Source organism: Chelonia mydas, chromosome 5 (genome assembly GCF_015237465.2).
Source record: "Chelonia mydas isolate rCheMyd1 chromosome 5, rCheMyd1.pri.v2, whole genome shotgun sequence".
In the NCBI taxonomy this organism is placed as follows: Eukaryota; Metazoa; Chordata; order Testudines; family Cheloniidae; genus Chelonia; species Chelonia mydas.
The window spans coordinates 13,458,689-13,475,889 of record NC_051245.2 but is presented as its reverse complement, the minus strand read 5'-3'; the positions used below and the strand labels follow the sequence as shown (position 1 = coordinate 13,475,889).

The following is a 17,201-nucleotide window of genomic DNA, read 5'->3' as shown; positions in this document are numbered from 1 at the left end:
TACAAATTCTGTGGTACAGGTTGATGGTTTTAATTCATGCACCTGCAATCTTTTTTTTTTTCTCCCAACCCACACAGATAATTTTCAAGATCAGATGAAACGGGAGCTGGCATACAGAGAAGAAATGGTGCAGCAGTTACAAATTGTAAGTTGTCCTTCTCTACAGGAAATGTTAGGAACCATCCCTGTACTCTCTTATTTACATTGTTAAATATATTCCTCAAATTTTGTTTAAGCAATACAAGTGTACTATTACTGAGCCCATGTTAACTTCTACTTAGTCAGGCTTGAGTGTGCAGTTCTCTCAGCTGGTTTGAAGTCTAATTACCAGGAGATTTACTTAGAGCAGTGGTTCCCAAACTGGGGTTCGCAAAATGTTACAGGGGTTTCTTGGGGAAAAAATTCCCTAATGGCGGACAGAGCTGTCCCTAGGGACCCTGGGCAGCCCTGGTGCCAGCAGCCCGGAGCCCCTGGACTTCCAAGAGCTAAGCAGATCAAAGCAAGCATATCTATCACACTGAGGAGATTTAAACTTCAAGACTCCTTATAAGAAATGGAAAGGGAGGTGGATATTTTTTGCTGTTTTTAAAATGAAATAGGCAGCTAGTATTGTTTTTAAAATTATTATGAAGAACAAGTTTAAGCTTTGTTGTAACGTGTGTCGTTTGCCTGGACTGCTCAAGACCTGAATGCTTGTGCAGGAGGAACTCTCTGAGTTGGCTTCTTAAATACCTTCATGCTGTTTCATATCTGATACTCCTTGATGAAACATAGGAGCCTTGTCTTATAACAGTCTTATTCAAAGTGATACAAGCTACGAAAGTGAGATCTTGGAAGTGTTGCTGTTTTCATAATGTAATAAACATACTGTAATGATAAATAATAATTAATAATAAATAATGTGTAAAAAGCATGTCATAAAAACAAATTTTATATTTCCAAGATCACAGCTTTTATAATTTATACTCAGGTAAAGGAGTAAATCCCTGGAAATATTCATGTTTAGGAGGGGGTTCGTGAGACTTGACATTTTAGTGAAAGGGGTTCACCGGTTGTTAAAGTTTGGGAACCACTGACTTAGAGATACAGTCAGCAGGTGTCTGCAAGGTTCAGCTAAATGGGAACGACTTTCCATGGGTTGACTCAACAGAGAGATGTACATCTTCAGTGAAACTGAGGACTTGCCTACACCAGTCTAGTGAACAGTAAGCAATTAAATGTCTCCATATTGTGCTAGCAATGGTCCCCCATCATAGATGCACACTGGGTAAAATTCACCCCTCTGCAAAGGGTTGGCATCAGGCCCAAGTTTTAAGTTGTGCGTAGAGAGAGGTAAATAGTGGTGTCCCCCAGGGGTCTGTACTGGGACCAGTCCTATTCAACATATTCATAAATGATCTGGAAAAAAGGGTAAACAGTGAGGTGGCAAAATTTGCAGATGATACAAAACTACTCAAGATAGTTAAGTCCCAGGCAGAGACTACAAAGAGCTACAAAAGGATCTCACAAAACTGGGTGACTGGACAACAAAATGGGAGATGAAATTTAATGATGATAAATGCAAAGTAATGCACTTTGGAAAACAATCCCAACTGTATGTATAAAATGATGGGGTCTAAATTAGCTGTTACCACACAAGAAAGCGATCTTAGAGTCATCATAGATAGTTTTCTGAAAACATCCACTCAATGTGCAGCGGCAGTCAAAAACACGAACAGAATGTTGGGAATCATTAGGAAAGGGATAGATAATAAGACAGAAAATATCATATTGCCTCTATATAAATCCATGGTATGCCCACATCTTGAATACAGCGTACAGATGTGGTCGCCCTATCTCAAAAAAGATATATTGGAATTGGAAAGGGTTCAGAAAAGGACAACAAAAATGATTAAGGGTATGGAACAGCTTCCGTATGAGGAAAGATTAATAAGACTGGGACTTTTCAGCTTGGAAAAGAGACGACTAATGGGGGGATATGATAGAGGTCTATAAAATCATGACTGGTGTAGAGAAAGTAAATAAGGAAATGCTGTTTACTCCTTCTCATAACACAAGAACTAGGGGTCACCAAATGAAATTAATAGGCAGCAGGTTTAAAACAAACAAAAGGAAGCATTTCTTCACACAACTCACAGTCACCCTGTGGAACTCTTTGCCAGAGGATGCTGTGAAGGCCAAGACTGTAACAGGGTTCAAAAAAGCACTAGATAAATTCATGGAGGATAGGTCCATCAGTGGCTATTAGCCAGGATGGGCAGGGATGGTGTCACTAACCTCTGTTTGCCAGAAGCTGGGAATGAGCAGCAGGGAATGGATCACTTGATGATTACCTGTTCGTTCCCTCTGGGGCACCTAGCATTGGCCACTGTCAGAAGACAGGATACTGGGCTACATGGGCCTTTGGTCTGACCCAGTATGGCCATTCTTATGTTCTTGTAGACTTGTGGTGACTGTTTACATAGGGATGAATTTCACCCATTTGCAAAAAGTGATTAACAGCATTAAGGGTCAGATTTTCAATGCACAGCAAAATTTATGCAAATGTAGCTGTTAAACATTACATATTCGTGTAAAAAAAATATGTTGCTCATGAATGTGGATGTCTACACATATACCCTTAGGTCTTTGTATGTGATTAGTCTGTTTTGAAAATTTGGTCCCAGAGGTTTAACCTAGACTGACACAAACAAAGAAATTAGAAGCTGAGATTGCTCCACGTCAAAGAACTGTGGGTAATCTTTCACAGAGAAAGAAGTATCTAGTAAATGGAAGGGTTTCAGTTAATGTTCATCCTGTAAGTGCCAAACCTTCTTCATACACAGTCATCAGCCTGGTGTTATTCAACACTTCCATGAGACAGGCTTCCCAAATATCCCCGCTTATCTAGATCAGTTTTGCAACTGAGGATCTATATTTTCCTTGAGTCTGTCGTAGACCCTGGGATTGTCCAACCTTTGGTTACTGTCATGACCCAGAAGATGATGTTGGAACACTAAAGTGAAACTAAAGGCCAAAATGATCAAACACATGCACCTGTGGTGAGACACCCATGGGAGTAGTTTGGTTTTTCAGAGATGCTGAGCTCCCCCACTCCGGCTAACTTCAGAGAGATTTCAGTGGACGCTGGGGGTACTCAGTATCTCCAAAAGTAAGGCCACTTATTTTGGACCCCAAACTCTGGCCGAAGAAAACCTTACCATGTTTAAGAAATTATTTTCATGTTTTGGGATTACTGCTGTTATTCTCCATCCCTTTCTCTCCCCCACAAATTCTGAAGCATTATTTTGCTAATACACTGGTCTTTGCCATGAGACTTCCACTGAAGTCAGACAAGAACATTTGTCAGACCTGTATATAGTTTAGTAGCAATAGCTGGAGATCAATGTCCCAATCTGGCAAATGTGTAAACAAGTGCTTTTAACTTTAAGACTTGAGTAGTTCCATTCAGTTCAATGGGACCACCTTTGGGAGTAAAATTTAAACAAATGTGTAAGCGTTTGCAGAATTGGGGCCCAATTAGCTCTCTCCCCTCCCATCCCCCGGAATCCTCTTGTTTTGGCTGCACTTGCAGCAGATTACTATGGTCATTGATAATCAGCTAAATAGCATAACCTCCAAACCACAGTCTGAATGGATCACCTCTGTAATGCTTATAGGTTTTGAGGAATCAGAGTTCTGAAGTTATTTCCTAAACTAGATCTCCCAGATTTCCTTCTCCATCCAATCAACTAGGAACATTTCCTTAATTTACAGCAAATGCAAAAATCACAAGGTTCAGTGTTTTATTGTTTTCATGAACAGGAATAGAAATGTGATCATGGCAGTTTATGCCATCTTTGTTTCCCAATGCCTGCTAGAAATATACTAAATGTTTACATAGCACTGCATGGATGTATTTACAGTGACAAGCTCTAACCTGTATTTTTAAGCCCTGTGTCAAAAATCTAGGGGTCTGTTCTCCATTCACTGGGATTGCCTAAATTCCATTATTGTTTAATTTTGTCAGAGTGTTAGGGGAAGAATAACAACTCTTTAGGCCAAATTCTAATCACATCTGTGCAGCCCCATTGATATCGGCAAGGCTTCATCAGTACAATTAAGGTCAGAATATGGCCCTTTGTATTTAAAGTATTACTATAAAATAGTGCAGCAAATAGCTGATGATTTCTTTAAATTCAGTGCAAAAATCTTTGTTAATATTTTGATTGAGAATTTAAACACGCAGTCAGTACATTTGAAGTTAAGCTTCCTACGGGAACTGTAAGCCATTTACATACAAGGGTATTCTGTATTGTTACATATGGTTTTAATCTTTATGGGCCAAATATATCCATGGTATAACTCCATTAACTTCAGGGGATTTGCATCATAGATTAATTTGGTTGAAAATATATGTACGTTATGGGTACTTTGGGAATCATCGTTTGAATTTCTTGATTTTTTTTGTTGTTGTGCATCTAGTGATAGCATTGCATTAATTTAGTTGTCTGCACTGAATTTCCTTTTATATTGGAACAAGAAGAATATAGAGGAGAACTATTTGTTGCCTATTCAAATAAACACATGGGCCAAATTCTGCTTATATTTTCACTGGTGTGTAACTGGAGTATTTTTACTAACTTCATTGGAGTTAGTCCAAATTTACAGTGTGTAACTGACTGCAGAATTTGACCAACTGCATTCATTTAAAAGTCACGTAAACACACTGAACAAGTTTTATATGAATGTTCTCACATGTATAGGGTCATGTAATGTGAATATATTATCTGTGCATGTTTATTTCAATGGGCAGAACTCCAGAAGAAAATGGATATGTCTTTAGCTCCACACCTCATGATATTAAAAACAATTCTTGGAAAATAATGTACCATGCGTGCACTGTATGATTTTCAAACACTTATAACTTTGCTCATTCTAAACCAGTGGCTCTCAAACTTTCCAGACTACTGGAAGGAGTCTGATTTGTCTTGCATACCCACAAGTTTCACCTCACTTAAAAACGACTTACTTACAAAATCAAACATAAAAGTACAAAAAGTGTTCCAGCACAAAGTTGCTTACTTTCTAATTTCTACCATGTAATTATAAAATATAAATCAAATGCAATATAAATATTGTACTTGCATTTCAGTATATAATATATAGAGCAGTATAAACAAATAATTGTCTCTATAAAAAAAATGTTAGTTTGTACTGACTTTCCTAGTGCTTTTTCTGTAGCCTGTTGTAAAAATAGGCAAATATCTAGATGAGTTGATGTACCCCCTGGAAGACCTCTGCATCCCCCAGAGGCATAAGTACCCCTGGTTGAGAACCGCTGTTCTAAACCAAAGTTGTTCAGGTCTGGTCATTGCTGACTAAGCAAGTGTTCATTTGGAATTTTAAAAATACTGTAAGCATTTTGGGGACCAAAAAATCACCATTGAGCTGAGACCAAGCATGAGAGAGTTTAGCCTGAGGCATCATTTTTGGGAAAGTTGTTGTCAAGGAGATGAATCTAATTTTCAGATGCCACTTATTATCGTTCCAAGACTTTCTAATGTAAATGACAATTGTGTCTTGATTGTTAAACAGTATTTGAAGCTCCTGCCTCATGTGCAGCTAATACTTACGTTGAATGCACGTTCTTTTGTCATACTTCTTGAATTACACTGTGAAATTGCAATGCAGAACACTTGATAGATAATAAATTGCTAAACCAATAACATTGGATGAACTGGAGTGACAAGTATCTTGAAGCCACGTATCAGTCTTGAAGTGCCCTCTGCTGTTTCCATGTGATTACTGCACTTTATGGCAGCCAGGACACTTCATAGTTTTAAAGCTCTCCATTAAAAACGTCAATTAAAATAATGTTCAATCAATACGTTTAATTTTAATGTTTTTTCCACTATGGACTTATAAAGATTATTTTATGACTTCCTGACAGGCAGGCGCAAAATTACTAATTTCTGGAAAAATCGTGGGCCAAATTCAGCGCTCAGCTACACGCTCTGCAAAGGGTATTGACTTTGGTGCGAGTAAGTGACTGCAGAATTTGGCCCAGTGTGGGTTTTTTTTACAGCAGTTTGACTTCAGTGTGAGCTACAGCAACTGTTGATGAGAAAAGAGTTGATCAGCAGCAGGTTCCTTCACTATGTGCACTATAGCTAGTGGGAAATGTTCCAATCTGTTCGCTCCTTCTGCTGAGAAGAAACGAATCATCGCCTCTAATGAGAAACTGGATTTTAAAACATTGGATTCCTCTCCCTCGCCAAAACCTGACAAAGTCTAATAGTTATGTTTGGAGAAAGAATACATGCTTGAAGTAGAATACAATGGCTTCAGCCAGAATGGTCACCACACTTTACCTGATGGCCCATGAGAATGAAAATCTCCTGCTAGAAGGGTGGGGTAAATTCAGATCTACTGTAAATGGGTACAGCCCTGGTTTATAGTAGGTCTGATTTTGGTCCAACTTGACCAAACTGATGAGCATCTCCAGACTTCAAAAACTAACCAGCTACTCTCCTGAGCACCTGCTTGAGACTCAAGGTCCAACAAATCTGCTAGTACGTTCTTCTGAGCAGTTGCATATTTATCTGTGCACCAGATGGGAAAAGCCTGGACAGCAATAAACGGTGGGCAACATCCCTGTGTTCCTGAGATGGACAGAGCACAGTGGTTCCCATCAAATGCTTCCATTTTCGTTTTGATTTGACTCTATCGTGGTTTCTGATTGACGTCTCTTATATTCTTGTATATCCTTGGATATTTTGTCTGTCAAATGCATCCTGCGGGTGAGGAGAACATCCTTCATACTGTCTTCCCATGTGTGGAACAGATCAGAGGTGACATTTTAGTCTGTTCAGGGCTACAGAAAAGGTTACTCTGTTGTTATCCTATGATTATAATTGAGCTCTCCAGAGGGTAACTAATAGACCCTTCTACACGCTACAATGTAATGCAACATTGCTTTTAGAAAAGCTAGGAATGTAAACCATTCAAATGGTGACCTCACTTTCTATTTGGATTTTATTTTAAAGGGACTCTGGCAAATCCCCCTCTCTCTGTTTGCTCAACTTTGGGCTAGTCACAAAGTTCAGATCCATAATTCGATCCAACTGGAATTTCCTCAAAGTTTAGGGGCATCCTTTCCAGGGCTGCATTTTGGAGCTCTCTCTATTTCTGGCCTCTTTGAAGAACCGAGTAATCCAGTAGCTATTTGACTGCAGAATTGATGTCTACCTCTCAGTCCTGCCATTCATGCAGGTTTTTAAATGATCATGAGCCACCAAAAAATAAAATTCTGCCGAACAATTTGATTTTTTGAGGGCAGGAGACCACATTCCTCATTGAGTCCTTAATGTGCTACTGTAATTTTTAAAAAAACAAACACCAATGGGGTTGCATTAAAATTAAATAGCTCACAATTTATGTTGTATGAAGGATAGGCCCTTTGTACGACCATGGTGTTCAGTATACGTGTGTGAGTGTATCTAGTTGTATGTGAACGAGTCAGATTAGGGCCTGTCTGCCATTCAGAATTCTCTGGCTGCGAGTAGCAATGCAAATCAGTGTGTCAATGGCATTACCAGTTTGTTTCTTTGCCTAAAGTTTTTAGAATAGATTGACCTTGGCAAGGATATTAGAGGCAGAAATCAGTCTTACAGAGTGGCTCTGGATTCCTTGAGCCCAGGGCTGTTCTCAGCTGGTACTTATGTCCATTGATACCTAGCTGACTTTGTAAAAAGTGGCTTTGTGGGGTCCCATTGTTGTTTCTTGCTGATTTCCAAGTCAGATTTTCTCACTTTACAAATGAAAAGATGTTTCCCTGCCCTCCCCACATATACCTGCCAGTACTGCAAGCTCAGTTCTCTCCATCTCATGCATTATCGCCAGTAATGGAGATACTGCAGGCCAAATTTCTGTGTTTGATGACACTGTGCAGCCCTGTTGTCTTCAAATTCTGCATTCATATGACCTCTTTGCAGAGAGACAAGGATAAACAAGAGCAGAACTTGATCCCACAGTTGAGCTTAATTAACAACCCTGGTGAATGAGCTGGAATAGAATCCAGCTCTCTCCCCGCAGAGTTGGTTTGGCTCTGCTGGGGTATAGAGCAGTAAAACTTCCTTTTCCTGCTGATGTCCGCATATAAGAGACTGAATACACATCACAAGCTGCTCTATTGGGTTAGCAGGTGCCATTGTATCTAGTCTTTTGGTTGCTAATGGCCACTTTTTAGTAAACTGAACCTGTACCTGTGTCCGTGAATGTGCTGTGTTAATAAGATGGAACAGTGCTCCTTTCCCAAGGTTTGGTAAATCCAGTCTCTAAAAGGATTTCATTTTGGAGTCAGTGGTTGTAAAAAGTAAAAATAAAGCGGGATAAACCGAATAGCTTTCCTTTTAGGTAATTTTGTAATAGGGTCATCAGCACTATTTTAATTGACTGAAAAATGGTTGTCCTATGTATCCAGAGCCAGATTTCCAAAGGGGCCTGAAACTAGCCGCTGCTCGTGCAAGTTCACAAAATCACTTATGCATGCAATTTTGGTGCTCTATTATTTATACATATGAGAGAATACACATGCAGCATGCCTGATTGTCACTTTTTTGCACTTTGTGCAATCAATTTACACTAATATCTGTGTACGTTACTACCCAGTCACAATGGAAGAGCTTGATACTCACTCTCCACAGTTGTTAAATGATTGCAGATTGCACAAGAAGGAAGACACTAGAGAATCACACCCTTCCAGTGCAAACCCATTTGCATTGAATTTATGCTCCAGCTGGCACATGCTAAATGGAGGTTTGTGAATGCATGCTTTTTTGGGTCGATCCGATCTGGTTTTATGCAAAAATACCACATGCATAAATAGAGGCTATGTTTTGAAAGCCTGGCTCTTAGAAGCAACTTTTGATGTGTGTATTAAACTACACATCTGGCTCTTTCCCTCTATGGATATTCTTTCTGGTAGGCTGGTTGTGTTGGCTAAACCATATTCGACTAATTTTATGTGTCTACCCACCTGGAGCAGTTTGGCTAAGCAGATTATTCAGATACAGAGTTAAAACAAGGGCGCTGGACAAATGGAGATTCCAACTTTCACAGGTAACCACACAGATTGGTGGACAAATGGAGATTCCAACCACACAGGTAACGATTTCAAGTCAGTACAGTGAACCACGTGTATTTCACAGAGGATGACGACACAATGATGGAGCTACTTTCAGTGGATGGTGCACAGAAACTCCTTTTCTGTCGCTGGTACCAGTGCACATTCTTGTGACGTAGGATATAAGGAACATACTGGATCTTCATGTCTATTTGAAGATCGTTCCTGCTCTTCATGTTATCTCTATCGTGATCACCACTGCAAAAGCATAAAAACGGGGGACCCTGTTGTCAGAGAAGAGCATTAAACTCTGCTAGTTCCAATGCAGCTGTGGAGACTTGAAATAGAATCTTCCAAAGAGGAACGCAAAAGAAGATTTGGTACTGCCCTATAGCTGAACTCCTTCTGGAACAAAATGGGAATTTCCCTCCTGGCCTACAGCTACATATTTTTAAAGGTAAAATGGACAGAACTACACGTGGAGAAAAAGCTTGTCATGCCAAATATATCCGAGAAATTACTTAAGAACAATTAACTTGTAACAATATAAGCCTGTTATATTTGCGTGGTCTGTAAAACCTTGGCAGATCTCATGCATTCATGCCAGCCGTCCAAGTGGATGTTGCTTGCTGGCAATTGCGTGTGTGGCCAAGATTTCCATACCTTGTGGTGAGAAAACCACAGTGAAACTATTTGTAAAACGCTGATTGTATTAGTGTTTGGGCGTCTCACATTCAGTTTAACAGCATTGGCTGTGAGTCACCCAAATGAGTAACCCAGTAAAATATATGTATATAATCCCTGTTTTGAAAGACTGCTAATTTACCAGCCTTACACTATATGCTGGAGATCCCTAGGTTCAAATAGTGCAGGGCCATTGGAAGGAGCAGATTCCACGAGGGAGAGCTCTCGACTGTGATCCAGGCTCTGACAGCAGGACACCCCAGCAGCCCTCTCCTGTTCTGAAGGGAAATGGAGGCAGGACTAGCCATTTAAACATCTTGGCTTTAAAAATCGTGACGTTTTTAGGCCACCTCTTTGTTTTTCTTTCTCCCCTTTTGTACGTGTGCACTCCCCTCTCACGCTGTTCGCACCTGAGTGGGTGGGGAATACTTCTTGAGGGACCAGAGCTAAGAAGGCTCATGCATTTGTTCTCTCTGACATCTCGTTGTTGTAGCTCCTGGGCACCTTCTTGTAACGTCAGGCCGCTTTCATTCAGACTGGCCTCCCTTCATTGGCGTTTCAAGGGTTACTCTTGAACTGTATCACAGTGGTAGCCATGTTAGTCTGAATCGGCAAAAAGAACGAGGAGTACTTGTGGCACCTTATAGACTAACACATTTATTTGAGCATAAGCTTTTGTGGGCTAAAACCCACTTCATCGTATGCATGCGTGGAAAATAGAGTAGGAAGATTATATACACACACACACACACACACACAGAACATAAAAAGATGTGTGTTGCCATACACACTATAACGAGAGTGATCAATTAAGGTGAGCTATTATCAGCAGGAGAAAAAAACCTTTTGTCTGGATAATCAGGATGGTCCACTTCCAACAGTTGACAAGAAGGTGTGAGTAACAGTAGGGGGCGGGAAATAAACATGGGGAAATAGTTTTACTTTGTATAATGACCCATCCACTCCCAGTCTTTATTCAAACCTAATTTAATGGTGTCCAGTTTGCGAATTAATTCTAATTCAGCAGTCTCTCATTGGAGTCTGTTTTTGGAGTTTTTTTGTTGTAACATTGCGACTTTTAGGTCTGTAATTGAGCGACCGGAGAGATTGAAGTGTTCTCCAACTGGTTTTTGAATGTTATAATTCTTGACGTCTGATTTGTGTCCATTTATTCTTTTACGCAGAGACTGTCTAGTTTGACCAATGTACATGGCAGAGGGGCATTGCTGGCACATGATGGCATATATCACATTGGTAGATGTGCAGGTGAACAAGCCTCTGATAGTGTGGCTGTTATGATTAGGTCCTATGATGATGTCCCCTGAATAGATATGTGGACAGAGTTGGCAATGGGCTTTGTTGCAAAGATAGGTTCCTGGGTTACTGTTTTTGTTGTGTGGTGTGTGGCTGCTCGTGAGAATTACCAGGTTTCTCATTTACTCCCATATGTGGTTACCGAGCACATCTGATGATGGATAACACTGAGGTATGGTAACTTACACAAGTACACTGGTACCCTGAGTATAATACAGATACTCTTGGATGCTGGGGGGTTCAGTGTAATGAAAACCAGAACAGGACCTTAAAATAATACAATTAGGGACAACTGAGATGGACAGATTTTAAAAAATAATTTCTTAGGTTAAACCTACAAAATGTATTTATGTGAGTGCAAATCCATGTCTTCCTGTGTCAAATATGCAGTTGCATATGCAAAGTGGGTCATTGACCTCTTTCATACATTTGCACAGTTAGTTACCCCTTTTTGCTCATGCAACTTCAGGCTTTAGGCCTGACTGATCTGTCTCGCTTACACTGGTTTATTTGAAGATACTGCTGATTTACACTGGTGTAACTGAAAGCAAAAGCAGGTCACTCATGCAATTACCGGTTTGTGGCCCCAAATGGTTCATTTTGCAATCAAGATGAAGGCACGTCTGAACATTTAAGTCAGTGTCAAAAAATGATAAATCTAAAGTAGTTTGGATTCCCAAACATGAAGAAATGTTGGGTGTGACAGAGTTTTGCTGTATTCTGTAGCCTACTGCATAAATCATTCCCAGCTCCAATATTTTCTTATATCTTTTTCTATGTTCTCCTTCCATTTTTCATTAGTTACTGATTCCAGTGTAGGGCCTCTCAGTGTTATAAATCAAGGAGAAACTTATAAAGACCAACGGGCTACGCTGATATAAATGAGTGGAGAATGAGACCCTTTCTTTTGTTTGTTCTTATTGTATAGGGGTAAACACTTTTGCCCACTTTATTATACAGCAGCTGCTTTTTGCTGCTAGGTTGGTTGGTTGGTTTTTCTAGATTACTGCTATAAATTTTTGTTTTTTAAAAAAACCGTCTCAGAACTTATATATTACATTGGTTTGTAAGATGTGGTGTGTTGTTTTTACTTTGTCTCTCCTTCACATTTGTCCCAACTGCTTAAAGATCTCATTGCTTTATTTCAAACCACTCTTGTCCTAAAATATTACAGTGAGGCAAAATAAATTAACTTCCAAGGAATCCATCGTATTGAAGGATCTGGCTTTGACACCTTATTATCAAATTCTTGGCTTACCGCAATGGCTTTGTCTCTGTGTCGTTGCAGATTCCCTATGCAGCAAGCTTGATCAGGAAAGAAAAGCTCGGCACACACCTCAGCAAAAGCTAAAAGGTGAACTTGTTAAAAAGGAACGTGTATTTTGGCAACTAACTCATCATATTTGTAATTACTGCCATTGCAAGTATTAAGAGATTCATTTTGTGAGGCAGAAGCGATGCTACCAGTACTAGCCTGAAAGCTCTGATTTTGGCTTAGTCAGTACTCTGGCCTGATGGTAACTATAGAGGGGTTCACCCATCATGCATGTGGTACATGTCCAGGATTTGGGTTTTCCGAGGGACAGCATGCTATAAGTGCCAGGAAGGAGAAGGAAATGGATATAATGCTATGGTGCACCTGATCTTTAAAGACTTGCCAAACTTACTCTTTTTTTTTTTAAGTTTCAGAGTAGCAGCCGTGTTAGTCTGTATTCGCAAAAAGAAAAGGAGGACTTGTGGCACCTTAGAGACTAACCAATTTATTTGAGCATAAGCTTTCGTGAGCTACAGCTGTAGCTCACGAAAGCTTATGCTCAAATAAATCGGTTAGTCTCTAAGGTGCCACAAGTACTCCTTTTCTTTTTTTAAATAATTCGTATTTTCAGTGATGTCTTGCACCTGCTAATTTAATTCCACCATCTCCTCCTGATGTTGATGGCAATATTGACCAAGTTTATGATTTTCCAACACCATTGCTGGGTTCTTCAGTGCTGTCTCTAATTGGCAGTCTTGTACATTCTATAGGCAGAGTAGAGAGGGATTTGGACTCAAAGGACCAGATCCTCAAAGGGACTTGGGTGCCTAAAGCCCAGATTTGGGAGCTTAAAGCCCAGATTTAGGCACTGCTGCGATCCCCAAAAGCCGGAGTCAGCTACCACCTAACCCTGTGGGTGCCTAAACTCACTCAGTTCCTACATTTTTCCTCTAAAAGGTCCTCTAGGTGCCTAAGTTTCTGCCCCTGGGCATGCACACTGCTGCTTCAGGCCAGCTCCATAGAATCTATCTCATGCCTAAGCTCTGGTGCATTCCTCAAGCCAGGGAAGACATGTGTTGCTCTATCTCACCTGCAGGGCCTGAGCTGGTAGGTGTGCTCTGAGCATGTCTAATTCCACACAAAATGCATAGGGACTCCATTATAACCTCTAGTCCAGTACTCACCCAGGATGTGTGAGATCCCAGGTCAGTTCCCCCACCTGGCTGCTGAGGAGACAGGATTTGGCCAGGGCGTTCCACCTCTCAACTCTTAGGTGAGTGCCACAACCACTGGACTCTAGTATATTCTGGTGTGGGTCTCCCTCAGTCTCTCTTGTAGAAGCTGTTCTTTAAATTAAATAGTTAAATATTAATTGCGCCACAGACAGAATGAGAATCGCTCTGTAGCCCAGCAAGAGGGGAGAAACCATTGGTCACATTCCTTGTCCTCATCAGGCAGATGAGGGAATCGAGCCAGGGCCTCCACCTCCCACATGAATACACTAGCCCCTCGGCTAATGGTTATGGGATGGGAGGCCTCCTCCTCCCACCCCCATGGTCATTTGGTGGGAAAAGGCCTAGGTGCCGAAGTCACCTGAGTGCAGGAGAGGCGTTCCCGGCTGTGGATGGCAAGCAAAGAGAGGAGCCTCCCTGCAGCCCGGATTTAGGCGCCAGACTCCATGAGAGGGGCGGAGCTTAGGACACATCCCTCTCACTAGCAGTTCCTGTTGGCTAGCTGAGGCAGCACCCCACCTAGCCTGTTGGCTTTTGAGAATCCCATTCTTAGGACCTGTCTCTTCCCCTGCGTTGTATAAGGAACTTGAGTACCTAATTCAGGCTTTATTATATCCAGTGATTATTCTAGGCACCTAAGTCCCTTTGCAGACCTGGGGCAAAGGCACTGCAGGAAGAATAACATTCCCAAAGTTCTGGGAGGATGAGGCAACTTTGGAGGTTCCATTACCAGGTGGTGGAAGCCCCTGACATTTCTGTTTCTCTTGTTTGTCTGGCAAAGCAAAGAAGGCTGGGAGGGGGAGAGAGACAAAGCATATAGATGTGGCGGTGAGTTACCATGTCACAAACTCTGGATTGTGGCATCACTGAATAAATCCCTCAAAGGGAATAGGGAGATTAGAAAAGAGAGAGCTTCTATTTACACACCGCGATCATGGTAATCCTCACTGGGAAGGAATTATAGAGAAAGTCGGGGGCATTTGAACAAGGTTTTGATAACTTAGATTATTAAAGCTTGCCTGCACGTTGTTGGAAAAAAAACTGATTTAAAAATAAAAAACTTAGACATGAACAGAGAGAAGCTAGATTGATAACTAACACTCCCTGCCCCCAAACAATCGCATAGCTAGTTACACAGGTCAACATGACATTCAAATCATTCTATTTTACTCCATATAGGTGGTTCTACCACTCTCATTACCCTACTATCTGACTGTCTTCCAATAGATTCTGTATTAAATACCAATTTAAAATACAATTAAAACATATTAATAAATTTAATACTAAAAAAAAAATCCCTAAGGTAGAGAGGGACCTCCTGTGGAGTAATTCAATAAAGTGTTGATCTAAAAGCAAAGCGTTTGTCCGAGCATGGCATTAGCCCTCTAGTGCTCTTGTGCTAGAGGTCAGGTTTTCATACCCCGATATGCACCGCACAAAAGCTGTTGGCACCAGTGAGATGACAGTGGCATCACAACCAGCAATGCCTCACGTTTATGTGCGGAAAGAGCGAAGGATTGATGCATTTCTCATGCTGTTTTTGTTTTCAGTGACATCCCTGCAGACAACAGGGATTTCTCTAAGTAGACCCTAGTGCTTTTGAAAGATTAGTGGTTACTTAAATGCTAAGCTAAATCAGCCAAGCAGAGAATCACGACCATATTGTTAGAAGTAATTTCTGATTCTCAATGTGCCAAGCCAAAAGGAGTTGCCTCAAGGGGAAACGTGTGCACGCAAAAAATACGCCGAGGGAGGGAAAGAAACTTTGCATTGCTGAGCAGTCACAGGCTACTCAATTAATGCCTGATGTGAGTCGCCCTTGAAGTATCATCTCTCCTTCCACTGCCAGCAGGTGTATTGTGAACGTCCAGGGGAAGAAGCTTCTTGTAACAATGTTCAGCCTCCTTCCAATTAACCATATCACGGTTTTTAGAAAATGCTCTGTGTCTCTCAGCAAACCTTTGTGTGGTTGGCACTGCTGCTTCCTTCAGCTGCCCTGACGTGGGATAATGCTTGTACTCTGTATTGTGATGGATTGACCACACTTTGTTAACTCTTTGCATTTCACCTTTAATGCGAGGATCTCAACGTGCTTTACAAACATTAACTAGCTAATTCTCACAAAAATGCCTGTGAGATGGGTAACTTGTTATTTCTAGCCCCTTTAATGGATGGCATTAATTGCAGCACAAGAAAGGTGGTGGTTTGCCCAAGGTCACATAGAGAGCCAAGAATAGAACCCAGGAGTCCTGACTCCATTCTCCTCTTTTAACCACTAGATGACACCCTTGATGAAGAAGTACTCTTTTACCTGTTTCATTTGAATTTACTGTTATGAAATAAAAGGGATACATGCATTTTGTAAAATTGAGTAAAGAAATAAAAAAGTGCTACCATAGATAAACCCTCATGTTCACACTCTCTCTCTCTCTGTCTCTCTCAATAACAGAAGCACAGGATCCTCTGCAGCTGTTATCTTGTAAGATACAACCCACCACTCAGAAATCTGATTTGTATAAAGACTGAGAAATGGAAGGGCTTGGGAATTTAAAATGCAAACAAAAAATTCAGGTTCCTGTGAGCCCAAGGACAAGTGACCTCAAAGCATCATGGACAACCATGTAAAATAGAATGTAGCAGCCATTTATTAGTAAAAACAAAAACAAAAAAATCAAAAAATGCCTGTCCTGGATCTTTTGGTGGTACCAAAGTTTAAGTCTCTGTGTTTTTAGAAGGACAACTGAACTTGACAGAGTCTGAGAAAATGCTTTTGAAGCACATGGAGAAGCCGCGAAAGGAACTACTAAACCTTTCAACGCCACAAACACTGGAAGCATCTGCAAGTTCATCTTTTGCTGTTGAATAGTGATTGTTTTATGGAAAGAAATGTGTGTCTTATCAGATGGGCCAGAATCACCTTTGACTGAATGGAAGGAAAAGCATTAGCCATACACAGTGCTTTTGAAAAGCAGACTGAAAATTCTAACGCCCCCTTCCTCCCGGCCCCCCTCCTCCTCCTCCTCCGGTACTTTGCCTGCTGTATGAATTAAGATTGTACTCTTCTGGAAATATTTTACAATTTAATATTGAGTGTAATTAAGAATATAATCACTTATCAAAAAAAAAGGTATTTAACTCTGTTGTAGTTTCTTTATCATTCATGTGGATAAAAAGTCTATAATAAAAAAAAAGAAAACTGACATAATGTGCTTTGCTGTAGTTTCATGGTACATTGATTTGCTAATGAAAAGAACAGGAATTCTGTACATGGGGACTTTTCTTCAAGGAAATATTTTAGCTTGCAATCATTTAAATGCATTTACTCTTAAAGTGGAAATCCATTTAAGTGGTTATTAGAAAGTAAAGTTTGGCAGTGGATGAATGAAGTTACTGGAGATGTAGGCTTTTTAAATGTGCTCTGCAGTTTTAGCTGAACTCTTCTCCCATTAGAGTCAACGGGAGTTTTCCATTTACATCAATGGAGTAGACTTAGGCCAGTTCTGGGGGCTTTTGAAATCACACCCATAGTCTGCTAACGCGTTTCCAAATTATATACAATATGATTGCTTTAATGTTGTTGGGTAAAATTCACCCCCCTTCAGGTGACCCA

General features: G+C 40.6%; 1 protein-coding gene across 1 annotated transcript in view; it reads left to right on the top strand.

The window, feature by feature from the left end:
* SKOR2 (SKI family transcriptional corepressor 2) overlaps nucleotides 1-16,797 on the top strand; it is a 39,802-nt gene extending 23,005 nt beyond the window's left edge. The window contains exons 6-8 of the mRNA XM_037902457.2: nucleotides 78-145; nucleotides 12,393-12,458; nucleotides 16,041-16,797. Of these exons, the coding sequence (XP_037758385.2) occupies nucleotides 78-145; nucleotides 12,393-12,455 (131 nt within the window). The 3' untranslated portion in view covers nucleotides 12,456-12,458; nucleotides 16,041-16,797. The remainder of the gene's footprint in view (nucleotides 1-77; nucleotides 146-12,392; nucleotides 12,459-16,040) is intronic.
* Nucleotides 16,798-17,201: the final 404 nt, after the last annotated feature.